The sequence below is a fragment of the Carlito syrichta genome, unplaced genomic scaffold (genome assembly GCF_000164805.1).
Source record: "Carlito syrichta isolate Samal-C Ts95f unplaced genomic scaffold, Tarsius_syrichta-2.0.1 Scaffold65117, whole genome shotgun sequence".
Lineage (NCBI taxonomy): Eukaryota > Metazoa > Chordata > Mammalia > Primates > Tarsiidae > Carlito > Carlito syrichta.
In genome coordinates this window covers 215,379-242,578 of record NW_007009213.1, presented here as the reverse complement: position 1 = coordinate 242,578, position 27,200 = coordinate 215,379, and the positions used below count along the sequence as shown (strand labels likewise).

Sequence of the window (27,200 nt, the reverse complement as noted above, 5' to 3'; positions counted from 1 at the left end):
TGAGTTCTTTTTATGAGACTGCTGTGATTTCTTAGGGAAGGAGAAGGGAGAATAGGTGTACACATAATACGCAGTGAGAATTTCAACTAAAATACAGAAATTTAGATTTTACCATTGGCAGTATCATACTTTAGAGTAGCTAATGCATTCCCTTCTCCCAACACACATACATACAATTCACTTTACAGATGAGGAAACTGAGTCCCTGTTGTGGACATAGGAAGAAAAAATGCCAGTGTTTACATGAAGGAGAAATGGGGAGACTGTGTATCTAAGTATGAATGCTGTTTTTTCTGGGTGGTGAATTTGAGGCTGTTGGGTGAATTTTTCTTCTCTGTGCTTTCTATATTTTAAACGCTAATATATGTGTGTAATGCACAATATTACCTTTGCAATTAAAAAAACTGGTTGATTTTAAACCCACTATAAATGACATACTGTTTGGCTGAGTTGTGCAGATAGTGGATTTTCTCCTCAATGGCTCTCAAGGAACTCACTTTGGAAGAACAGCTAAAGTCCAGGCTGCAGTGAATCTTTATCTCTTCCCCAGTCTTTGGGCATTAATGACTGACTGTGGGGCCTTTTCCACTTGTCTTTTCAATATCTTTCCTAAACACTTAGAGTTTTTGGCCACTTCAGCCTCCGCTCTGAATGGCAGTTGGTGAAAGTGGACTACAAATCTATCTTCAGCCGGCGCTGCACCAAGGACGACTATCAGACCTGGCACCTGCTCAATCAGGTACACCCCAGGGTGGGGGCATGCTAGCTTCTAGGAAGAGGAGCTACTGCAAGCCCAGTTTGGTCTCATCTGAGTCTTCCTATTTGGAAGAGGAAGGGAGTAGCCCATCTGAGGTCATAGGGGGAAGAATGGGACACAGGTCCAAACGTGTCTGATGATATTTAAGCACTATTTTGTACCCTGGGACCTATCTATTCATTAAGGTCACTGAACTACCTGGGGAAGAGGTGATGATGATAACTTTGGGAATTGGTTTTTATCCCTGAAGAAATGAGCATTAGACAGATAGTAGGCTCTTCAATGATTTGCTCATATTATCTGTCACTGTGGAAGGTGAGAGCATTTCTCAGGCCAACCTGAAGTAAGAGTCCCAGGACACTGGGAACAGGGCCCCTAAGAAAGTGTGGGGGAGCTGGGGGAGCCTAGCAATTGTGGATATTTATTGCAGTATGAGACATGGGCAGGCTTCTGCATTCTTCAGAACCATTGGGTTCTAGTAATTTGTACCAACTTCTCTTTTTTGTCCTTGACTGGAAATTAGGACTTGGGCATTGTCATGTATCATAGAGGGAGCATTTTGGGCCAACTTTAATTTTCCTGTGAAAATGATGGGGAAAATGTGCCAGAAGTGGACTCCTTTCCACTAGAATTGCCACTGAAACCTTTGAACAATTGCCTAGTGGTCTGTGAGGATGTCTGGAGTCTTTGCATTCTCTATAGAGGTGGAGAAGAAACAGGGTGATGTAGACATCACTGGTATGGGTAGATGAAGGGATGGAAGTGGGCCAGCCTCCTTTAATGTTATTTTTGTGTGATAGTAAAAGATCAACATTTGTATTCTTGAAACCTCTGTATCATTCCTGGGAATGAGACTGCTACATAGAGTGACTAAATGAGAATGAAAAGGCTAATTCTTCTTGTGAAGCTGGTTTATTTCACCTCTTTTTTGTTTTTCTGCCTCTCTCACTACGGAGTTTCTCTTTAAGGGAGAGCCTTGTGTCATGGGAGAAAGGAAAATATTCAAGAAACGTAAACCAGGAGCTCAGTGTGCCCTGGGTCGAGAGCACTCGGGGTCAGTGGTCTCAGAACCCTGTGTCTGTGCTGACTGGGACTTCGAGTGGTGAGTCCTTTGGCATTTCATTACCAATTCCAACCAGATGTTTACCTGTTTATGGGGTGGAAGTGAATATGGAGTTTGGAGCAGAAGGCATGACTCAGAGGTTGGAGGTGAGTCTACTGGCCTGTGGACCTAACCATCCCAGTTACTGGGTCAGAGGGGAGGTCTGCCCCTCTGAAATGAGGACAGGTAGAGGCATGTTCACAGGGTAAAATCACGTTCTATCAGAGCAGCATCTCAAAGGGTGCTTCTCCTCATCTGCATGAAGCAGTCATGTTAGAAAGTGTTGCAGGATTAGGGTTGGGCACTGACAGAGCTTAGAGAGCTACAGTTTTGCATAGTTACCTCCAAACACTTTCACTGAAATTATACTTTTCCATGTGAGCTGTCTCTTAGCATCATTGCCTTTTTTTCTCCTAATGACAAAGACAAAGAACAGCTTTACATCTTACTTACTGATATTCAGATCTCACCAATAGTCAATGACTCCCAAATTTCTAAATATTTACTTTCAGCCCTGACCTCCTTTTCTCTTGATTGGACATATATGTGTCTGTCTGTTTACTTAGCATCCATCTCCTCTTGATTTGCTTGCAGGGATATCAAACTTAATATGGCCAAAGCAAAAGTCTTCTTGAATCCCCCTGTTGGATGCAGCCTTTGGTTCAGTTTTTCTAGCCTTAGTAAAACACATAGCCTTCCACTCAGTTGCTGAAATCAAGATAACAGGAGGGCTTGGCTTCTCCTTTTCCATCACCGTAAGATCCATACAGTTAGCAAGTTCCTTGCAGTTCTACCTCCAAAACACATTCTGACTCTAAGCATTCCTTCCCGTCACCACGGTTATCTGGATCACTCCAAGAGTCTAACTCTCTTTCCACTTCCTCCCGTCACCCTAAAATCCATTTCCCTCACAGAAACCAAAATGACATTTTGAAATTCAAGTCAGAACTTATCACTACTATACTTACAATACTCCAGTGTCTTCCTCTCTTCCTTAAAATATAGTCCCATCTTCTTTCCTTGGCTTGCTCCAATGTGTGGGTGATTTGGTTCTGCGCTACCTTTGTGTCTAAATTCCTTACTGTTTTTCCCTCACTCATTGTATTACAGCCACATTACCATCTTCCCTACCTTAATTAATTCAGGCTTATTCCTAGCAGAGGACCCAGAAAGTACAAGAGTTTCTTCCAAATATCAGCATGGTTGGCACCTTTGAATCACTCATGCCTCAGCAAAAAATATCAGCTTCTCAGAAATGCCTTCTGAGACCACTTAATTTCACTACACCCTGGTATTCTCTAGCACATTTCTCTGTTTTATCGTCTTCTTAGTATTAATCACCATATGAAATGATCATGTTTTTGATTGTTTTATTGCTACCTGTCTTTCCCCAGTAGAATGTAAGTGCTATGAATGCAGGAGTTTTAGACATTCTTCACTGTTGCATCCTCATTGCCTGGCCCATAGTTAACATTTAATAAATAGTTGTGGCATGTTTCTGAATGTTGTCCTTTTAGGAGGGTCTAAAAACCTCTCCAATTCTGAGAATGGGTGCCTGACACTCTGATTCTGGCTGAATGAATCCTTCCTCTGCATCACAGTTGAAAGCTGAAGTTCAATGTGACTATTTTCATAACCCATCCCAGATTAAAAGACAAAGCCAAGGGCTCAGACTTCAGCCTATAAACACAGGAAGGACAGAGCAATGGCAGAGCTGATTTGGGTTTTTCTGGTATTGAGTAGCCAAAGTCAGTCCAAATGAACATAGAGCTGCTGCCCCTGAAATACAGCCCCACTCCATTCATCTTTATTTCATCCAGCTGGTTTTTTGAGCTTGATGTGTACTGGAAGCTATCTTTTGTTTCCTACTTTTTACTAGGAATATAAACTGCAAACCAGCAGAGTGACTATGACTGCTCCCTACCTGCTCTTTGTCCTTGTACTCATGCCTTGGAAAGTTTGGCTTCAGTGAGTTTCATTAAAATGGAATATACTAAATGGAATTTAAATTTGAATAGCAGGGTCCTTTCTGTGGCAGTTTGAGCCTTTGGGGACAAAGAATATTTTCACACTTGGGCAAAATAATTTTCAGTTATTAATCATAATCCAGCAAAATAGTCATAGCAATGAATATAATAGGATACTCATAATTATGACTTGTGACATATTGATGTCAACCTGCATTTTTAGAATATGAATTTCAGGCTTCCTGTGTTGTTCTGCAGACTGACTCCATTGAGGTACACTGTATCCTTGAATATATCATGCTGTATATTCTCCTGTGTCTCTCTGAGCTATGATAGACCACCATTCATTGTGGAGAGGCATCACAAATGAAAAGAAACAAGAATTGTAACATAAGTATTTTATTTTCAGTAATTTCATTAGTATTTACTGCTCTAGACAAAAATTCCAGTACTGCTATTCACAGCTTTTGACCTTGGGACATTTTCTTAATCTTTGTGATTTCACCTCTCCAGCTACAAAATACAAATATATAGCATGTATTTCACTGGTTCCTAAGGAAGAATTAATGAATTCTCATACATCATTAATATAGATGTGTGTTAATTATCATTATATATGTACAATATTATTTATTATTTTATATGTACAATATCATTAGCATTTATCCTAATAATGTACAACATAGGCATACAACACATAGTAGCTGTGTTATTCTTATACCCTAAGGTTAAATGATCCCCACTGTATTTTTAGAAAGTAAACTAGAGTGTACATATCCAAATAAGCATTGTCTTCAAAGTAGTATCTTTGGATGTAACCCATTTATCTCAGTACTGGTGGCATTATTTGAAGTATTTCTGAACACTTCTTTGGGAACTACTGTCAGAATCCATCTCTAAGCATAAAGCATGGTCAGTGGGGAGCCTTTGCAAGACTTTCTATGTTTCTCATGCTTGCATTGGTAAAGGTACCTCATGGATCCAAGACTTTGTAATGTCAGGATCTTTATTCCTATCATTTTAATGAGAAGAAAATGAGCATCTTAAATATAAATTATTTGACCAACGTTTCATAAGTGGGAGAGAAAGAGCTGGGGTTCAAGTGCAGGTCTAGCTAAATCCTATGTTCTCTCCTTTACACCATGTCATTTCTCAAGAAATTAAGCATGTCTTTATTATTTTAGATTTACTTTATGTTTCAGGGGGAAAAAAGGTTTCCAAATTTAGTTATTCTAAAATTAAAACTTATTCCCAAATGACCTAGGTTTACTGCTGTTGAAATTTAACATAGAATGTTTCATGACGAGTAAGTCTAAAACAACTTCAAATGAAGTAGTTTTGCCCTTAGTACTAGAATTGTAATAATAGGCAGAGGGCTTCCAAGGAGAGTTTATTTAATGTTTGTATATGTAAGACATGTATGTTTGCATTTCTATAGCCAATGGCACCTCTTATTAAAAGGAAGATAGAAGAGACACTTGAGCTTGAAGCAGGGTAGTCAAGCAGACAAAGCTATATGATGGGCTACTGGTCATAATCTGGAAACAATAACCAAAAAATTCACATGGCTTAAAAAGTACTTTTTTTTTTTAACCACTCTGAGTATGGGAGAAATAGTTTTGATTCTGAAATTTCTCGATTGTTTACAGTGATTTGGGGAGACAATAAGTATGGTTATTTGAAATTGTCTGTTTTTAAGTCAACTTCAATTAGTATAGCTACTGGTTAAAAAAAGATAGTTGCTTGTCCTAATGATAATATTAGAAATCAGTGTATGGAAACAGATTTATAGCCTTGTCCTTTCTCAATGGTCCTCCATTGAAAATATTATCAGCCAAGGAATCTGAAATGCCCAGCTCAGTTAGTGCAAGCAATTATTATGCACATTCCACTTAGGTATTTTCCTAAGCCAGATCAGATCAGAACATGTTCATTTGATTGGTCCAAACAAAGTTCAAGTCTCAGAGACAGCAGAGAGAGGGTATAACCTAGTTTAATCAGACTGGGGAGGATGAATTAAATGTCTTCACATTGGCAGAATTGAGGGGTACAACCTGAATTCATAAAGGGAAGATATTTTCTACCTGTATTTCTCCTCTGCTAGAAAAGAAGAAGTTTTATAGATTTCAGAAGCATTTATTTGTAGAAAAACATTGACTTTCACAACTTTAACCAGAGCAGGTATCAGTAATAAGTATGAATTTTGCATAAACATTGATGTTTCAACTGAAAAGCCTTATAAATTCCCAGCCTCAAGCTTACTAGAGAGTCACTTTACAGAAAGCTCCATCATGGCACTGGTGAAGGCCCAAGAACAAATCCTCAGTGAGAATTAAGGTTGTCAGACACTAGTAGGTAGAGGAGGGAACATATGAGGGCTCTTGGGAAGGAAGAACCCTTTGGGAGATCCAAATACATTTGTTCAGTGAGATACCGGGGTAGAGCAGAGGTTATATCCAATGGTTCTTTTCTCTGACTTATCCAAATACTCTCTCATTCAAAAACTTTTACAGAACATCAGCTATGTACCAGGTGTTTTACCCAGTTTTTTAGATAATGAATTATCTTACTTAATCTTCTCAACCAACTCCTGAAGAAGAGTCTGTTATTATAGGCACTTTAGAGAAATAAACACACAGAGAGGTTAAGTAGTTTACTCAAGATGATAACATTCTGACTCCAGAGTCTTGAGTCAGAAGTGACTGCCTTCCATATCCAGTATAGTACCAGATTCACAGAGCACATTTATCACAGGATGATATAGAAGATAGAGGGGAAGAGATTTCAGGGATGCCACAGCACATACATTCAGATGTGTCTGAAATCCATTCAACTTTTAGTATTCTGCATATGGAGCGCAAACAAGCATTTTTGTTTTGTTTTGTTTCTATAGTGGACAAGTCAAAGTATAAACAAAACAATAAACAACGTATAAAAAAGAGTTATTACACCGAAAGAAAGCATAACAGAAAATAATAAAAGCATAATTAAATGCTGAATTTTATGCTTCAGAACTACGCTATCCATTATACTAGCCACTAGTCCCACGTGGTTATTTGCATTCAAATGAAATAAAATTAAAAATTCAATTTCTCAGTTGCTTTTGTTAGGGGTTACCCTATTGAATAGCATTCCACTATTATGGAAAGTTCTAGTACTAGTTCTGACTATATGTGCTAGAGGTGGTCAGAACAAAGAGATCACTGATACATGAAGTAATCTTGGAAGGCTTCCTGCAGGAGGAGGTGGTGGTACTCTGTGAATTTCCTGCTGAGTTAGTAAAGAAACATAGACAATCCTTCAAGGAAGTGGACAAGAAACTGACATAAAGAGAATAGATAGATGAGAAAGTTGGTTGTTGGTGAGGAGAAGCATAAGGCAGGTGGTTAAAAAGGATTATGTCAGGAGTAATACTTGAGGAACTGTTGTTGGATTTTTCCAAGCAATTCCTGAAGTGATTAAGATATAATTATCTTTCTTTATTGCTGTATTTAGCCTTATGCCTTAGCTAAATGGTAATGATATTAATTACTAATCCTTTGTTTTTGTTATTATCGTGGCTGCTTCTGTTTGTTGACACTCTGTCCCAAGAACTTCTATCTGCCTGATTCCAAACCTGCCATGCTATATGGCCTCCGAAAATGGGACAGGGGTATCTATAGATCACTGATGCTAGAATCTCAATTGCCACATAGGAGGATGGAGGAATTGGGAGTCAGAGAGGTATGATAGAGCCTGGCATGGTCTGAGAGTTGGGCAACCTCTGCAGCTTGTGCTGAAGACACCATGACTTTTGAACTGTTCTGGCTGTCCCTTATTTAGAATTGGTCTTTTCCCTGGCCAGGATTTGGAAGACATATAGGTTCTTGGAAGTGGACAAGTTTCCCCCTAAATTTTAGAAATTTTAAAGCTTTTATAGTCAAGAAAGACACAGAAGTGACTTATTTCTTGAAGGAAACTGCATGAATGTTTGCAGAATCTGTGGCAGCATGCTTTCCTGAGGCAAATCAAACTTTCTGGTGCAGTCTGTCCAAACTTCAAAATTCAACAGAGAAACACCTTTCCCCAGGAAGCTGGAGCAGCCACTGGAGCTGCTTGTTTGTCTAAATCATGCAGACTTAAGAGCTGGGAGGGAGGCTGGACAGTATGAGAAATTTTAATACATATTTAGCAGAAATTAATGAAGAAGCCCACAGCTTGGGGGCAGCCAGTTTCTGCTAATGTTTTTAAATATGAATGAGGTGCTTTTATTCTTTGGGGCAAAGCAACATGCCTGATGTACCTTTTAAAATTACTGTATTACTAGCAGAGAGCAGAGCTGAACAGAACTGCTGAAGACAGTTACATTTGGCAAAGAGCATGAAGACAGCTTTTCTCATTCCTGAAGGTACTTAAGAGAGTACCTTTCCTTCATAAGTAACCAACATGTTCTACAGTTAGCAGGATATTTAACACATCTAATTCATAAAGAAATTGGGAAATTTTACAGAAGTAGAAAGCAGACACGGCACAGCTCAATGTTTTCACGGATAAATAATGCTTAGAAATAAGATATTCAGTGGTGTACTGGTAAGCATGCAACTACCAGTTCTCTGGGAACAAGCAATAAACCCTGTTTAGTTTTTGCTAATTGTCGTTCACAGTCCCAACATGACAGATTTCAACATAACATCAGTGAATGCAGGATTGGGACAATATAGGTAGCAGCACAGCATTACATAGTTACAGAATATTCCCCCCATACAGATACATACATGTAGCTAACCTCAATAGGATAGATAATATCATAATTTATATATAATACACATTGTATATAATAAAAAAATACAATAGGAATGTACGTGTTTTCAGTATTTGTTACCTTTTATGTAATTTAAGTTTTATGTAACTTATTTTTTAATAGTGGCTTTGCTTAACAACCATTAATTAGCTTGGGAATTTTAACAGTGAGCTCTCATGAGCTATTACAAGTTGGCGCTACACTGAGTCAATGTGAACTGTCAGGCTGGAAGATCTTCTAGAGTTAATTAGGAGACTTGACAAAAAGTGTACTTGGCAGGAATGTTTCTTTCTTCTTCCTTTCTTCTAGTTTCATTTAAACATGGCCATATCAAAGCCAATCTTGAGTTTCACCTTTATGTGTAGCAATCCACAACTCTAGTCACACACCACAGGAATCTTTCAAGATACTCTCTGGGTTCACGCCGGAGTATCATTTATAGCCTCACAGTCTTCCTGCAGAGATAGATATAAAGGTGACTAGAATATCCATTCACTCAACAAATATTTGCTTAATACCTGCAATGTCCTAGGTACTGTTCTGAACTCATATTGGTTAAAAAAAAAAAAAAAAGACAAAGATTATTGCTCTTCAGTAGCCTCCATTTACAGTTTCTAACATGTTATGACTCCAAAGATTTTATCTGGGGCATCAGGGATGGATTCATATGACAGATATCAAAAATTAAGTAGCAGACTACTATACACAGAAAATGATAGAGGGCTTCAAGTCCAGTGCATAACACATGCAAAGATAAAGAGGGTTGAGAGGGCTGACTAGGAGTGTTCAGTTAAGTGTTTGGTAGAAGAAAATGGGTGACAAGGTGGGGTGGGGTCAGAGAAGATAACGTATATTAGTTTTTTGATCAATTGGTACTTCTTACCAGTACTATTTAATGCTCTACAGCATACTATATTGTTTTGTCCTTTAGCTGGGTATAGGGGATGTGATATCTCTCTCCCCCAAAGTTTGAAAACCCTTTGAGAATAGGGATTGTCACACTTCTTCCACAGAGAAGGGCACACATTGAGTGATAAATAAATGTGAAATTAAATTCGTAGTCCCAACTCCCCTTCATTCCTATTCTAGATATGCATACATATAATTTGTCTCTGTTTTTGTTGGACTTTCACAAAATCTTGGCTCAAAGAATATGAAAAAGAAAGGTATGAGTGCTAAGAAAGCAACTTCCTTTCCTGTTGCTTTGTGCTTTATCAACACTCAGTGGATTAATACTTGTATGTCCAGTTTATTCTACTCAGTCTGTGGGTTTGAGGAAACCTTAGGATGCTTAACATAGAAGCATGAATTCTGTTGCCAAGGGAAACAGCCCTCATGATGGGTTACAAGAACAACAATACCTTTTACCTACTTTATTGCTCTTCTTCTACTTGACATTTAAACACTTAAAAGCCTTATGAAACTCCAAGAAGTAAGGAAACATGTTTGAACTTCAGGTGGGGACCTTCCTCTCCTACACTGGTCTGTTACTTCCTCCTTTTGTAGTGGGAGAAAAGGAGGAGAGTATCAAACTTTTGTTTCCTCATTTTGTTATGGCTAGAATTTGGGGATTTTACAGAAACACAGAAAAGGGCTACAGTGTAGTTTTCTTTTATTTTTATTTTTTGAGAAATAGGACTCTGTGTCTTATATAGTCAGGAAGAACGTCTGTGTGTATACATATGAATGCGCATTTATATATTTGTTTGGGAGAAGGTGAGTTTGCAGAAAAAATGAAAATAAAATATATGAAGTCAATTTTGGAGCAACACATATTTACTCATTTTGCAGTAATGTATCTTGACCTTTAAAGTCATCCTCCTGGTTATCATCTACTTATTTCAATAGTTCTACTGTGACCTAAAATATTCTTTTATAGCATCCTCTAACCTTATTCCCAGGCCAGTGTACCTGCCACATTATTTGTATCAATACCTTTTTAACACCTAGAATTTCCACTTTATTATTCATGACTTTTTTCCTATACACTAAACTCCAAATGACTTGGGATTATTTCTAAATCTAACAATCCATTTTCAAAAGAATTAATGTTTGCCCTCAATGGAAACATTTAAAAATAATGTTTTGAGTCTTTTTGGTTCATGATAGGGATATGTGTGTGTTTGTGTGTGTTGGTGGGTATTTTAGCATTTGTATATATTCAATTATGCAATATTCATTTTCCTGACAGTGACTATGGCTATGAGCGACATGGGGAGAGCCAATGTGTCCCAGCTTTCTGGTACAATCCAGCATCTCCATCAAAGGACTGTAGCCTTGGTCAAAGCTATTTTAACAGCACTGGGTAAGTAAAACACCTGAAGGAACTCAATTCACTGCTTTCCTGTTTCCCTAAGTTGTGATCAAAGGGAATGCATTGCTACTGAAGAAGATGGAGTGTAGATAGAGTTGTTTATGACAAATGGCTTTTGAGGGAAACAGAGTTGTTTAGCCCAGAGTATCTGTTTGGGGAGCATCTGAAGAAATTTCTGGTCAACCAGATTTTGATACCTTTTGCCATTTACCCGTGATAGACCATAGTTATTGTTTTACTTAGGCCTTTTCTTTTTTTTTTTTTTTTGAGTTGGAGTCTCGCTCTGTCACCCAGACTGGAGTGCAGTGGCCGTTCCTGGCCACCGCAGCCTCGACCTGCTGGGCTCCAGCGATCCTTCCACCTCAGCCTTCCGAGTAGCCAGAATTACAGGCGTACGTTACTACGCCCGGCTGATTTTTTGATTTATTGTAGAGAGGAGGTCTCGCTGCCCAGGCGGGTCTCGAACCCGCGGGCTCAGGCAATCCACTCACCTCAGCCTCCCAAAGGCGCGGGATTACGGCTGAGCCACCGAGCCCGGCTCTACTTAGGCCTTTTCATCTGGAAAGAGATGCAGCCTTATTACTTGAGCCTCGAGTTTAGTAAATTTTAATGCAAGTGGTATGCAGATATTACAGTGTTCTCCAGTGATAGATGAACTGAAGCTCTCATACACTGATGCTGAAAACTTAAAATGAAATTTTAAAAGTGCCATTCTAGAAAACTCTGGAATAAAAATGTCACGGTACACACAGCTTTGATGCTGTCCATCAAAAGAGGACTGGATTAAAAAAATGTGGTACATATACATGATGGAATACTACACAGCCATAAAAAGGAACAAAATCATGAATTTCGCAGCAACCTGAATGGAACTAGAGTCTATAATACTGAGTGACCTCTCACAGAAACAAAGATCCGAGTATCACATGTTCTCACTCATATAATGGACCTTTAACATCCAGTGTAATAGTATAAGAAAATGACTGACAGTAGTGGGAAACTATGGGGGGGGGAGGTGGGATTAACAGTAGCAAATATCTGTCTGGGGATGGGGAAACACCTCTTATCAACAGGGTGCCTGAATGAAACATATTTGTATACCTAACCCTTAACTGTACCCCACAAAACCATAATAAAAAAATATTGATTATTGATTAAAACAACAACAACAAAAAGATAATTCCTAAATTATGTGTATTTCTCTTTTTGTTTACTCATTAGTTACTATTTCAGGTACTTAAAAAAAAAGTTTCCTTGGAAAGTTGTTGTTTTGCCTTTTCCTTTGCTGCCTCTATAACCCAGGACAAATTTGGCAAGTAGATGGGAGATCTAAAATAGCACTTCTCAAATTTTAATGTGCCTGTGAATCATCTGAGGATATTGTTAAAATCTACCTTCTGATTTGGGAGATCTGAGGTTGAGACTCTTCATTTCTAACAAGCTCCCATGTGATGTTGATATTGCTGGTCCCTGGACCACTCTTTGAGTAGCAAGGGACTAAGTAATTCTGGACACCAATCTTACTCTTCCATTGAATCTTATGTCATCTCTGATAAGTTATTCGCTTTCTTGGTACTTTTACCATACCTGATTATAGCATACTGGTGGGTACTATTTACCCAGCTAATATCAACAGAAGGGAAAAAAAAATGTGAAAAAGAAATGTTGAGTGGTTGGAACTACTCTGAAAAGCATGGCATTTTAGCCAAATATTTCATTCTGAGAAGATTATTTTTGGAGTCTAAGTTGGAATTTAAGGACTTTTGGTGTTATTTTATTGTTGGAGTCTAGTTTAGGGATTTAGGCCATTCAAACTGCAGATTCAACAGCAGGAACTTAAGGAGATGTGATGTCAGAGAACAAAGTTCTAGGAAGTTTGAGGAAGGGAAATATAATGGGTACAGGTGATCAGCTGGGCCACCAAATTTCCAACCAGATTATAACTTGAACATAATTGGAGAAGAATTGTATTAGGGCATCTCATATGATCATGTGACATGTATAAATAGACCCAATTTTAAGCAACTTAGCCATACCAAAACCCCAAATAGACAACAAAATAAATCAAGAAGAGAAAAGGGAAAAGCCCCTCCAAAGGATAGACTATAGATGTCTACCATTATCTCCAAGATATGTAAATGTTGTCTCATTGAGTTGATGGCCAGTTGAAACTGAAGAATAATAAAAAATACCAAGCTTACATTAAGACAGGGTTCTCACTGAAATATCTATTATCAGTAAAAAATAAACATCTTATGATGAAAGGTCAGTAAAAATTGATTACAAAAGTTTGTTTATCTGGACCACTGATAACCAATGAACTATAATGTGAGCCACATATGTAATTTAAAATTTTCTAATAGCCAAATTAAAAATGTAAAAAAGGCTAAATTAATTGTAATAAAACATTTTATTTAGCCCGATATATCCACAATATTATCATTTCAACATACCACACTAACTACATTTCAAGGGCTCCATAGATAGAAACAAATTGAGCTACCATATTGGACAGCACAGCTCTAGACCTCTTATGAGCTCAGTTGGAAATTAAAAATGATATATATCTACAAGAGAATATATCACAATTTCATCTGAGACAATAACTACATACAACATTTATTTAACGTACCCCTGAGATCTCTGAATGGAAGTGTAACTCAGCAGTGGGGGAAGTCAGGGAAAATGTCAGGTCTGATAGAGGACGAGTATCATTCAAGAAGAATTCAAATTTCTCTTCTTCCAAGATCTCCAGAAGAAAGCAACATAGATGGATTGGTTAATTATTCTTGGCATAAAATATGAAAGAAGGCAAGATATGATATTGATAATGATGATGGTGGTGATGGTGGTAGTGGTGGTATGCTTATTTATGTGATTCTACCAGATCATTAATTTTAGTTTACCCTTACAGATAGTGATGTGTCTGGAAATAATGTCCAGCACGTAGGTTAGGGTTGCAGGCAAGCTCTTGACTTGACTTCACATGCTGGGGTTGGTGGGCAAGGGAGAGGACATAGTATCATTGTATATAATTACGTCCTTATCACAGAAAATCACAGTGCTTTGTCATGTGGTTTTTTGGCGCTGTTCTCCTCTGTACGGTAATATTACCTAGTGGGATTGAATAGGAGTTTCAGATTTGTGCTTCTGATTTGGATTTTATGTTGAGTGAAAAATGAAATATCAGCAAAGAGAAAATATCCCAGTGACTCCGGAGTAAGGGCTATTAGGCATTAGGGGAAAGAATGATATCCTGGAGGTAGAGGGAGGTTAGGAAAAGGCATTCTGATCAGAGTTAGAAGAAATCTGATGTTCTAGCTGCTTTTTTGGCACAGAGAAAGCTGGAGATGGCCTTAGGGAAATAGAAACAGTTCCCTCCTTCATAGGGAGAAGCACCTGCTTTTCCCAATTCCCTAGTCCAATGAGTCTGCCTCCTCTTTTGTTGTATGTGAGTCAGATATTGATTTTTCTTGTCTGGTTTAGACTCTGATCCAATCTGTGGCTCGCCAGGTAGGATCAATAATACTGTTTAAGGAGCTACTCTTCCTGAGATAGAGGGAGGGATAGCAGTTCCTCAGCATTTGTTGAGCTTCATAGCTGTCTGTCTTCTTTGAAACTCAGTTTTTAGGGGCAGCTGTCTTGCTTTTGCTCTCTTGCCTTCTCTTTCTAATACACACAAACTACACCACTACCAGTTGTCAATTCTCCTTAGGTACCGCCGAATTGTATCCAACAACTGCACAGATGGGCTGAGGGAGAAGTACAGTGCCAAGGCTCAGATGTGCCCTGGAAAAGCTCCCCGGGGCCTCCATGTGGTGACGACTGATGGGCGCCTGGTGGCAGAGCAGGGTCACAATGCAACCTTTATCATCCTCATGGAGGAGGTAGGTGTCTACCTGGGTCTCTGAGGTCATCTCACAAGCATTCCTTTCCCTGTTCCCAAAGAGGAAAGAAAAGAAGAGCTTACATTCCCCAGCAGCAAAACCAAGGGTCAGAAGCTGAGACTTCTGGGGACAAGAGTAGAAGATGACTTGAGATATTTAGAGACACTTCTCCCTTTATTGCACAACAAAAACCCAGGCTGCCATGGGGGCCCACTTGTCACTGTGGCATGAAGAGCTGAATATATTCTACAGGGTTCCTTTTCAGAGTCTGCTTTGCTGAGGGAATGTCTATTACCATAAGATCATAAACTGTAAACTTTGCCAAAAGAAAGAAATTCAAATTTTATCCATTACTTTTAGGAGGCTCTTTTGCTTTATTCTGTCCCTTAATCCCACTGATTAGAAAAGCCCTCAAAGCTTTTAAAAGGTCTTGAAAGTATGAGTGTGATGGTGGGGAAGATTATTGGAATCCTTTTAACATCTTTATAAAGAATGTTGTATTAGTTGCTTTTCCATCAGCTAGATGCTCCATTAGATCACGTTTTAGTGTTTTCTGCAATTTGAGCAGTGAAATCAGACTGCATATATTCCTTCTATTATGGGAATGACTCTGTTGTCTGTTTCTTGTTCCCTGTATGAACACTTAATTTCTTCCCAAACTAGGAACATTTCAGGCTCTCCTTGATGGCGGTGAAGCAAGAAGGCTTTCCTGATTGACAAAGCCCTCTAAATTTATATGCAAATTACTCTGTGCTCCTGAGGTCTTGGAAAGAGGGCAAAGCAAGCCAGGAGTCTTTTTATGTTTTATTTTCTCCCCCACAAGTATGAGCACTTCAGAAACCTTTAAAGTCAGGACCATGCTAGACAGGATAGTAAAAGTTCCTTATCCTAGGCTGACAGATTTTTCAGCCTTCAGTCATACAAGATGCTTGAATTAAAGGACTTTAAGATTCAGAGGAGGTCATTATCACATTTCCACTAGGGAGTTTCCAGGACCAGAGCTATAAAAACCTACTCTTGAATGGATATGAAGAGCCATGATCTTATCCATTTGAATTGCCTTCAGTTCATTTCCACTTTAATTTATATTCATAAACTCAAGGATAGTTGACATTGTGTGGGGGGCAAGAGAACACCTATCAATATTTCATTCACATCTGGGCTGCCATAGGGGAAGAGATGGAAAGTGAAACTATGATCCTTCACATTGATTGGGCAGAAGGACTGACTTGTAATTACAAAATGTTGTATTTCTCTCTTTATTCCATCATCCATCATTATATATGAACAGAGTGATACTATTCCTCAACATGCAGGATCTTTGCTTTGTGTTGAGGTTCATTGTATTCACCTAAAGTGTTGGCCCAATATAATGGGGAGGGATCAAGAGGGTTGAGGTTCAGCACTGTTCCTTAAGAAGCTAAGGGCTGGCTTGGGCTGGTAAGATACATTCATCTGAGACATTGACATCATGTCACCAGGAAGCACCCAGAAAGCTCTTGGTCTTCCATAAAGCAGTGGTGTCTATGAGCTAAGATGGTCAGAGAGGCTTCAGGGAAGAGGGAGTTTAGGTAAGTTTAGGGAAGTCCAAGGATAAGATATATAATTTTGGATAGTAAGCAGGATTCATTTATAAAATGGGAATAATTGTTTGACCTCACATTCTTATTTTGAAGATAGCATTATATAGCATGAATTAAATGATTAGCAAGTTCATGGCACATAATAAATACTAAAAAATCATACCTATAGCATGGCAGTTGAGAGCATTAGTATTGAAACCAGACTATCTGGGTTCAAAAGTTGGGTCTTCCACTACTCGCTATGAGACTTTGGTTGAACTACTTTAGTTTTGCACACATTTGTAAAATGGGATGATAGTATTTTCTATAGTATGAACTGTTAAAGAGATACTTGCTTGGAACTACAAAAAACAAAACAAAACAAAACTGTGAGTAGCAGCTATTACTGTGATTGCTATTATTATTATTATAACAAAGAAAAATAAAAATTAAACCATGTATATGAGAGAGTCAGGGAAGCCCTTGGCTGTCCCACTTCAGAGTTTCATAGAGGTTCTACATTATGTTGCCAGTGTTATAACAACTCAGGGTGCCCCAAGCTTGGGCATACAGGAACAATAGGTCCATAGTGCCCAAGTGGATATTAGATAGGTGTCTGTGTTGAGGATGTTTCTGAGGACAAAGACTGTATGTTCTCAGAAGGTGATGCTAAAGCCACAGAAAGACACATCAGATAGGAGACGATTTGGACCATGTGAATTGACCCAACTGCCATCCCCTTTTGCAGGGTGATCTCCAAAGGACAAACATCCAGCTTGATTTTGGGGATGGGATTGCCGTGTCCTATGCTAACTTCAGCCCCATCGAGGATGGCATCAAGCACGTGTATAAGAGTGCAGGAATTTTCCAGGTGACAGCCTATGCAGAGAACAACCTTGGCTCAGACACAGCTGTCCTCTTTCTGCATGTGGTCTGTAAGTAGCATAAACCACCCTCCTTCTTCCTTTCCTTCCAGTTGGCAGACTTCCAATAATTCAGAGCTGAGGCCAGGTTCAGTGTGACTATTGCTGTGACCTAAATCAAAAGATTGAGAAGCATACTCATTTCTGTTTCAGATTTTTATGATACTGAAATAAATTATTTTGAAAGTTTGGATCATATTACCAACTGGCCCCTCATTTTCAGCACCACTACTTTGATGTAAATGCACACATGCACACGCATTCAGGTTTGTATAGGTTCACATTCGGGGAATCCTGAAAAGACAAGAAATAGAAACCCATCTGGTTGATGATCTCAGGCTCATTTTCAATTTATCATAAGGAAAACAGCATAAGTCAAAGTAATTTCTGTTGGAAGAGCCAAAGAAGGATTAAAGGAACCCCTTTAGATTTTTTAAATGTAGTACTAAACACACAAAAACATTTAATTTTTACATCTGAGATTACTGTAAGTTCATTCTGTTTTAATACTTCTAAGAATGCTTCAAAAATGATGTGTTGTCCTAGAATGTATTTCACTGCTATTGGCCATTGCTTGGAACAAGCCAAATCAGTAGTTGAAGTTCCAAAATATTTTGTTTGAACTGAATTCATTTTGTGTACAGCAGGAACTTAAGTATTGTGGTGGGTCAAGGAAATGTTGTGGGACTGGAATTGGTTTCCTATACCTTTATTATTGACATTCATGGATCTAAGGACTTTTGTGGTTCTTACCCACAATGGATTTTTATGAGAGAGTCAGGGAAGCCCTTGGCTGCCCCACTTCAGAGTTTCATGCTATATATGGCATAAATTATAAGTTTGAAGAGTCTAAGTAGAAGACAAGCAACAATTTTCCTGTTAGCAACTCAATGATGGCATAAACTCTACTATATAAACAACTTACACTTAAGATATCCCTGGCAAATACTACGCTAGCTAGTCTGCTATCTCTCCAGTCACAAAACTAGTACAAGGTTTAGTGACAGGGATGTGTGTGAGAGGAGATCCGGATTATAGATCAATTATGTTCTTTAAAATGCTAGTCTACGTGAGCATGAGATAAATTATTTCATCTCTGGATCTTCTAAACTCCAATTTTAAAAGAGCTTTATTCTCACTGCTACCTTGCCTCACAGGGTTTTATAACCGTAAGCTCATAAAATACCCTATCCTTCACTAATTTATTCAACAAATATTTGTTGAGATCTTAATATGTGCAACGTACTCTGCTAGGCACAGGGGGTAACTGTAGATATGGTCCTGCCCTTAGAATTTATGTTCTACTGGGAAAGGTGGGGGAGCTGCTGAAAATTGGTCATTAATATGCAAAGTGGTGATATCCACACCAAACCAACTACTGTCATTCTATGCCAGAAGCACCAGGTCAGAAACCCAGGTGGGTGGTATGTAAGGTGTTTATGAGCCCAGGTTTAGAGCAAGGGAGACTTGTGCTTGAATTCTGATCATGTTCCTTTGTTGCTAAGATTGGTATACTTCCTTAACCTTTATAAGCCTCTAATTGCTCATGCTAAATACTTATCTAGTAGGGAGACTGTGAGAATCAAATTGGATAATGTGTGTGTGTTCCCAAGACCCCCACCAGGTTTGTGATTCACTAGGAGGATTCATAGGGCACAGCATATAGTTTAATTCATGACTATGATTGATTTATTGCAGTGAAAGGATACAAAGCAAAATTAGCAAAGGAGAAAGGCTTAGAGGGAAAGTCTGGAAGAAACCAGTCACAAGCTTCCAAGAGCTCTCTCCCCATGGTATCACATAGGACACGCTAACTCCTCCAGCAGTGAGTTGTAACAGCATGTGTGAAAAAAAGAAACTCATTGGAGACTCAGTGCCTATAGTTTTTTACTGGAGGCTAGTCATGTAGGTATCCATAGCCTGGCACATACCAAAACTCTAGGTGGAAAGCAGGTCTTTAGAATAAACCATATTGATTGCAAGATCAACTTAGGCAGAGTAAACCACTCTTATCAGCTAACTATTGACTGGGAGCCAGCTAAGGACTGGCCTTGCATGCAGACCTTTCTAAGGACTGCAATTTCAGTCTCTTACTTTTTTTGCAGTGTGCAGAACAATACTTAGCACCCAGCTTGGCACATGATGAATATTACCTGTTATTGTAGTAATTACTAAGTACTTCCTATTAACTTTCCCCCTGACATTTTTGCTACATTTAAAAATGAAGACAAGGAAAGAAAATGGACTTTCTTCCATTCTAAGGACCTGCCCCACCCATATTTCTGATTCTGCCATGAGTGGGCTTTGCCTTCCACATGTGAAGGCTAATGTATCTTAGTGGCAAAAAAACACAACAGCAAGGAACAGGTTCATGCTGTGGGTTATGTGCTCGAAGGAGGAAATGTTCCTTGAAACTTTTATCGTGCTCATAATTCCCTCCAAATCAATCATGACTGCATTTACCAGACAGTTATTATAGTGAAAACTGCTCTTGGCCTTACCTTGGGCCATTAGCTAACAAAAGTAGTTGTTATCTGCCCATAATAACCAATCTCGCACAGATTATTAGATTTTTATCAAAAAGGGCACTATTTGACAGTGAAGATTTTAAGAGTTTGCATGTTTCCTCCTGAATCCCTTCAGATATTTTTTCTTCTAACTGATCCTTAGTTTGTCTCTACACTGGAAGTTGAAGTTTCTGACTCAGGAACTTTTCTCAAAAAGCTGTTACATGATGTTGTTTCTTATAATTATTTTTAACAAACACACTTGACCTCAAGCTGGAATAAAGACCATGTATGATGGTGTTCCAATTCATGAAAGCCCTATCCCTTTTGTGTTTGGCATGAGTGTACAGAGAGGAGGTCTCCTTTTATCTTTCGGTCATTGAGAATGTCTGATAGTGTCAGCCCTGACGGAGTCAAGGTCCCTGAGTGACAGAAAGCCCAGAAGAAACTCTAGGGCCACAAGCCATAGCTACATCATTGCTTAACTGTGGAAGAGCTCACAGTTCCCATGAGGTGGCTTGGGAAATAGGCTTCATGCTTTTTGGGGGACTAGTGGTAAGAAGAGAAACAATGAGTTTCAGGGTAAAGGGAACCCCTTTCCTAGCAGGGGAAGAATGAGAGATCTGAATGTGGGCATGGAAAAAGAGTCTAAGGTGTTAATATAAGAACTAAGGCTGCTCATCTCCCTCCTGAGATATGGACTAGTCAGGGACCCCTTCCCAGAGCCTCTTTCTCTTCCTCATTGATCAGTGAAACAGACAATAAAGAGAAATAAATTAGGTAAACCATCAAAAGTGACTAAATAAAGCAGTGAAAGTGGGCATTGTTTCACACCTTGTGCTTTTTTTCCTCTCATCTGTCTAAAAGAGATACTCATTAGAGACTCAGTTCCCATAGTTTTTAGTGAGGACTTGGCATCTTTGCCTGGCATGTAACAAAACTCCAGATTCCCAATGGAAAGCAGGTGTTCAGAATAACCATGCAAAATTATACAAAAATAATAATTCAAATTTTATTATTTAAAATAATTAGACCCCAGCCAAGTGTGCATCTAAAGTGACAAGATTGAAATTATTTTTTGGAATAAATCTTGAGGTGCCATATATCTGGGGACAAACAGAGAGCTTTATTCAGAGAGCATTTTCAAGCTGTAGATACATAGATTCTTGAACACTTGTTGATTGTTCAGGAAAGTACAATCTGAGCTAGCTTGTCTCCCCACACAAACAGCAGTTCCTGTCCAAATAAGTTTTCCTTCAATATAAAATTACCTATCACACAGAACAAGCCCAGTGAGATTCAGGAAAATACCCACTAGCCTCAGAGGGACTTCTAACTTCTACTTCAAAATATGGTGGTAATAGTGGGGAGTAGTGGTAGAAATCATGCAGGCCAGGCACGGTAGTTCATGCCTGTAATTCTAGTACTTTGGGAGGCTAAGGTGTGAGGATTACTTGAGGCCAGGAGTTTGAGACCAACCTGGGCAACATGGCAAGAACCTGTCTCTACCAGAAAATAAAATTAGCCAGGCATGGTAGTATGCGCCTGTAGTCTGAACTACTTGGGAGACTGAGGCAGGAGACCAGAAGTTTGAGGCTGCAGTGTGCTATGATCATGCCACTTCACTCCAGCCTGGGCAACAGAACAAGACCCTGTCTCAAAAAATAAAAAAGAAAGAAAGAGAAAGAAAGGAAGGAGGAAGGAAGGAAGGAAGGAAGGAAGGAAGGAAGGAAGGAAGGAAGGAAGGAAGGAAGAAAGAAAAGAAAGAAGGAAAGAAAGAAAACCACATATAATTAACTATATGGTAATTATATGGTACTTTAAACCACACAACACTTTCATATGCTCTTACTATTATAAGGAAGACAGGGCAAGTGTTGTTTCTATATTTTTAGAAAAGGATAGTAGTTTCTATAGGATTGACATTCTGGAAGATAGAAGAAAAGATCATACAGGTAAATCTGTGCCAGAGATTAAATGAGAAGCATCCTTCTGCTTTCTTTCCTTTAAACTTACCTGTCTCCAAAATTGCTAAGAATACAAATAATGAAGACTAGATGGCTTGAAAAATGTTCCATCTATAAGAAGAATTCAAGGTCCCCAGGCTAAGGAGATGTCCTTACCACAGTTGTGACCTAAGACCTTTTTCATATTGAATTCTCTTTAGTTGTGTTGCACTCATCAAATCAATAAAAAGGTGGAAACCAGAAAAATTTGCTCTATCATGGTATGAAGAGATAATTAAACTACTTTAGTTAGATTTGATTATATAGGAAGGATTATTAGGTAAGGGAAAGAAGGAAAGAGGAGGAAAGGAAGGAAAAAAGAGAAAAAGGAAAGTAAGGGAGGAAGGGAGGGGTACGGGAGGAAAAAAGGAATAAGTGGGGGTTGTGGGGAAAATCCTGCAGAGTTAAAAAATAAAAATAAAATATCTACCCCTGAAATGCAATACTGATACATTAACATATTTTCATCAGCATTTTCTTCTTCTCATTTTATTTTAGAAATGAATTAAACTAAAATCTTCACTTACTGTGGCAAGTGCGTATTCATGTATGTTCTTCTCCTTGCTACTTTAGAATGTGATGCTGCTTATACCAATTTTCTGAAGGAAAAAAAGAGACAAGTTTGGTCATCTTTAAGCACGCAGATTTTTAGAAATTATTTAGGAGTCTGGCATTTTTTTTAATCCTTGGATTCAAGGAGCTATGCTTTCCCCTTTTTGTAAAATGGCCTTGCCAGCTTCTGAATGACACCCACTGTGTGTACTGCAGATGACAAGGCACAATGGCCAATTGTTGAAGGGGATGGAAACCAATTAACAGTTGAGGATAATGGAACCGGCATCCATACAATGCGCTGACCCCAAATCACAATGCAGGCTAATCATCAGAAACAAAATAGACTGCTGTTTATCTTCCTATTTATTGGCTAAGTGTCTAGTGAACTAGCTTTGTCCTTGGATTGGAGGTTCATAAGCACTCGTGGTTAGGTTTATCAGATATAAATTAAGTTCAGATGCCACTCAAAAATCTGAAACCTGATTTGTGTTCCTTGGTATACCCAGTGCTTCATTTCAAGCATGTGCACACACAGTCACACACACTTCCCAACTTTTGTGAGTTTGTGATTTTTCCTTTATTACAGGGGATGGTAATAGGAATTAAGAATCTAGTGTGTAATAAAGTTTGACCATTTATTCCAGGAATATAAATACAGACCTTGTTTTTCCTCTTCCCTTAGGTCCTGTGGAGCATGTTCACCTCCGAGTTCCATTTGTCACCATAAGAAATAAGGAAGTCAACATCAGTGCTGTCGTGTGGCCCAGTCAACTGGGGACCCTTACTTATTTCTGGTGGTTCGGCAATAGCACAAAGGTTCGGCCCTTTCTGATCAGTGTCAAATTCGATCTGTACTGAATGCTTCTATGCTGTAGCTTCTGTGTGGCTCTTGGGGGCACTGGGGATGCAGGCAATAAGACATGCTTAATAAAGCTGTGAACCCACAAAATCGAACACTACGTATCTTCCCACACCAGGTTCATTACTTTAATAGGGAAAGTTCAAATAATCCTAGAGGTGTGATAGTACTTTCAGAAATGATACAAATCTGCATGTTCTTGCTTCTCTAGTCAGTATTTCCAAAATTTCATTTGCTCCATTTTGTTTTAATCTTGGCCTTTTCACTCACTAGTCACATAATATCAAGGAAGTTACTTAGTATCTCTGATATTAAGTGACTCAGTCTTTGGAATGTGAACTAGATATCTAAATGCAGCGTTGTGAAAATTAAAGAGAATAACACCTGTAAGCAGCCTTACCAATAACTACTAGGTGTTCTGCAACTGCTGGCATTCTTTTTAGGAAAGTTACTGAAGTTGTCACATCACAAAGAAGGAAACGAAAGCAGCCAAAGCTGGGTTTGGTGGCTCAGCCTGTAATCCCGCGCCTTTGGGAGGCTGAGGTGAGTAGATTGCCTGAGCCCGTGGATTTGAGACCCACCTGGGCAACTTGGCAAGACCTCATCTCTACAATAAATGAAAAATTAGCTGGGCATGGTAGCGCATGCCTGTAGTTCCAGATACTTGGAAAGCTGAGGCAGAAGGATCGCCGGAGCCCAGCAGGTTGAGGCTGCGGTGGCTGGGAGCGGCCACTGCATTCCAGTCTGGGTGACAGAGTGAGACTCCAACTCAAAAAAAAAAATGAAAGAGGCCAAACTCTGGATTGTCTCTATACTCCCTGCTCCCAGCAACTGGTGATGGAATAGCTGTGTCAAGAATGACACCATTGTATGGTAGAAGCTTGAGCAAGTAGGCTGAGGGTTCCTCAATTTAATTAATCTTCTTAATATTCTTCTGTGTTTCTTTAGAAACCTTTTTTACAAGCAGTTTTAAGTTCACAGCCAGCAAAATTGAGAGGAAGGTACATACAAAGATTTACCATATATTCCCTGCTTCCACACATACACAGCCTTACCCATTATCAACATCCCCCACCAGAGTGGCACATTGGTTATAACAGATGAACCTAGATTAACATGTCATTGTCACCCAGAGTCCATTGTTTCCATCAGGGTTCATTCCTGGTTTTGTACATTCCATAGGTTTAGACAAATGTATAATGACATGTATGAGAGGGGATCCCAAAAAACTCACAATTATCCTTTTGAAGGATGGCCCTCTTGTAGTACAGGCTCCCCCTGCTAGGTAATGTTCTAGAAACCCATCAAAATCAGTGTCCCAGCTAGCATTGTTGGGTAACACAATTTGTGGAAGAAATGTCCCCCAAGTTGTGGCAAACAAGTGACTGGTTCTTCCACCATGACAACACACCTGCCCACACTGCACTATTTAGCTGTTTTGTTTTTGTTTTTGTTTTTTTTTACCAAAAATGGCATAACCCCCACGCCCCACCCTCTCTATTCATCCAAGCTCACCCTGAGCAATGTTTTTTGTTTGTTTGTTTGTTTGTTTCCTGATGAAAAAAGTCCCCAAAGGGATACCTTTTGCTGATGTGGAAAAGGTGAAACAAAAGAATGGCAGAGCATTAGAAGGCATCAAAATTGACAAGTTTAAAGACTGTTTTAAGCAGTGCAATGGAAAAAGCATCCGATAGGTATATTGCATCAAACAGAGAGTACTTTGAACATGACTGAAGTTTAAACATGTAAGAATAAGTACACAATTTTTTATAAATAAATTCTGGAGTTTGTTGAGTCCCTTCTCTTATCTAAAATGTATCAAACACAATTGTTCAACTGTCCTAAAAAATACTGTGTTCCATCCGTTCATCCCTCCCTCCCTCCCCACTAACTCCTGGCAACCACAGATCTTTTTACTATCTCCATAGTTTGCCTTTTCCAGAATGTCATATAGTTGGCATCAGAGAGTATATAGCCTTTTCATATTGGCTTCTTTCACTTAGTAATATGCATTTAAGTTTCTTCCATGTCTTTTTGAAGCTTGATAGCTCATTTCTTTTCAGTGTTGAATAAGGTCCCATTGTCTGGATGTATCACAGTTTATTTACCCATTAATTTGCTGAAGAATATCTTGGTTGCATCTAAGTTTTGACAATAACAATTAAAGCTGCTGTAAAAGTTCATGTGCAGGTTTTTGTGTGGACATAAGCTTCCAACAACCTTGGATAAATACCAAGAGCATGATTGCTGGATCTTATGGTTACAGTATGTTTGATTTTGACATAAACCACCAAGCTGCCTTTCAAACTGGTTAGACCATTTTGCATTTCCACCAGCAATGAATGAGAGTTCTTGTTGCTTTACATTCTTGTCAGCATTTGGTGGTGTCATGTTCTGAATTTTGGCTATTCTTATAAGCATGTAGTGGTATCTCATTGTTTAAGTTTGCATTTCTCAAATGATGTATTATATGGAGCTTTAAAAAATATGTTTATTTTCCAACTAATATCATCTTTAGTGAGTTGTCTATTAAAGTCTCTTACCCATTTAAAAAATCAGGTTATTCCTTCTCTTAATGTTGAGTTTTAAGAATTCTTTGTATATTTTTGGATAATAATCCTTTATTACATTTGTTTTCTGCAGATATTTTCACCCAGTCTGCGGCTTGTTTTTTCATTTTCTTAACAGTCTTTTGTAGAGCAGAAGATTTTCATTTTAATGAAGTCCAGCTTATCAATTCTTTATTTCATAGATTGTGCCTTTGGCATTGTTCTAAAATGTCATTGCTATATGTAATGTCATTATGATTTTCTCCTATGTTATCTTCTAAGAGTTTCATAGTTTTGAATTGTCTTAGTCTAGGCAGCAGCTACCCATATTTCACTAGCCTACCAGCCACAGCAGCAGCAGCCCATTTATGGCAGCTGTGCGTGGGAAATACTATTTGGGCATGTGAAGATGCACAATTCCACTGCTGGTGGCAGCATGGTCATAGTCAGTGGCCTGCACTGTGACTCTGGTAGCAGCAGTTAGGTGGAGTGGTGGCTTTGGGTAGGGCTCCAGGAATGAGGAGATACAGTCACTGTTGGGCTCCAGGGCACACATGGTGCAGTCTCTTGGGGGCTGGGTTCTCAAAATGATGCCTTGCTGTAGCTACTTAGAACTTGAGGATTGTTTGGGACCCAGTGTGTGTTTCCTCTCTAAAGCACTGACATCATAGTTGCCAGGCCACTCCGTATGTCAGTTACAGGACTGTAGTGATTAAGGGACTCTTCTGTAGTTAGGACTGCAAGAGACCACAGTGAGAATGAGGACTTCTGGTGCTCTCTCACTTACCCTTTCCTTACACTGGGGAGTCTCTTCTCATTCTGGGGAGTCTGTCCAGGATTGCAGCCAGTCCCGGCATTGCAGGCTGCCTTGCTTCCATCTCCTTCCCTGCTTTAGATGTTTCCTGTCACTTCTTTATTGAGTTCCAGGGTTCTCTATTAGATTATCTATTTGAAGTGTGATTATTTACTCACTATTTTGGTTCTTCTTTGCGGAGAAGCTGAGTGTGAGATGCCACTAGTTAGCCATTACTGCTGGAATATAGGAAAGTGATCATCTTTATTAACCTTGTATCCTACAACCTTACTATCATCATATATTACTCTGAGGAGTTATTGTTATTGTTATTGTTGATTCTCTTGGGTTTTCTACATAGACATTCATATCAACTATGAACAAATGCAGTTTATTTTTCCAATAAGCATAACTTTTATTTATTTTCTTCTCTTATTGCGTTACCTAGGACTTCCAGTACAATGTTGAAAGTAAGTGGTGAGAGGGGACATTCTTTCCTTGCTCCTAATCTTAATAGGAAAGTTTCTAGTTTCATATCATTAAGTATGATGCTAGCTGTAGGTTTTTTTGCAGATATTCTTTACCGATTTGGGGACATTCCTCTCTATTCTTAGTTTGCTGAGAGTTTTCATTATGAAT

The 27,200-nt window shown here is 38.9% G+C and overlaps 1 protein-coding gene across 2 annotated transcripts in view; it reads left to right on the top strand.

The window, feature by feature from the left end:
- The window catches only part of SORCS3 (sortilin related VPS10 domain containing receptor 3), a 152,207-nt gene that overhangs the window by 93,805 nt on the left and 31,202 nt on the right, over nucleotides 1-27,200 (top strand). For both annotated transcript variants that reach the window (XM_021708864.1, XM_021708869.1), the window contains 6 exons: nucleotides 622-739; nucleotides 1,726-1,859; nucleotides 10,798-10,911; nucleotides 14,636-14,807; nucleotides 17,118-17,304; nucleotides 23,043-23,176. In XM_021708864.1, coding sequence (XP_021564539.1) covers nucleotides 622-739; nucleotides 1,726-1,859; nucleotides 10,798-10,911; nucleotides 14,636-14,807; nucleotides 17,118-17,304; nucleotides 23,043-23,176 — 859 coding nt within the window. The remainder of the gene's footprint in view (nucleotides 1-621; nucleotides 740-1,725; nucleotides 1,860-10,797; nucleotides 10,912-14,635; nucleotides 14,808-17,117; nucleotides 17,305-23,042; nucleotides 23,177-27,200) is intronic.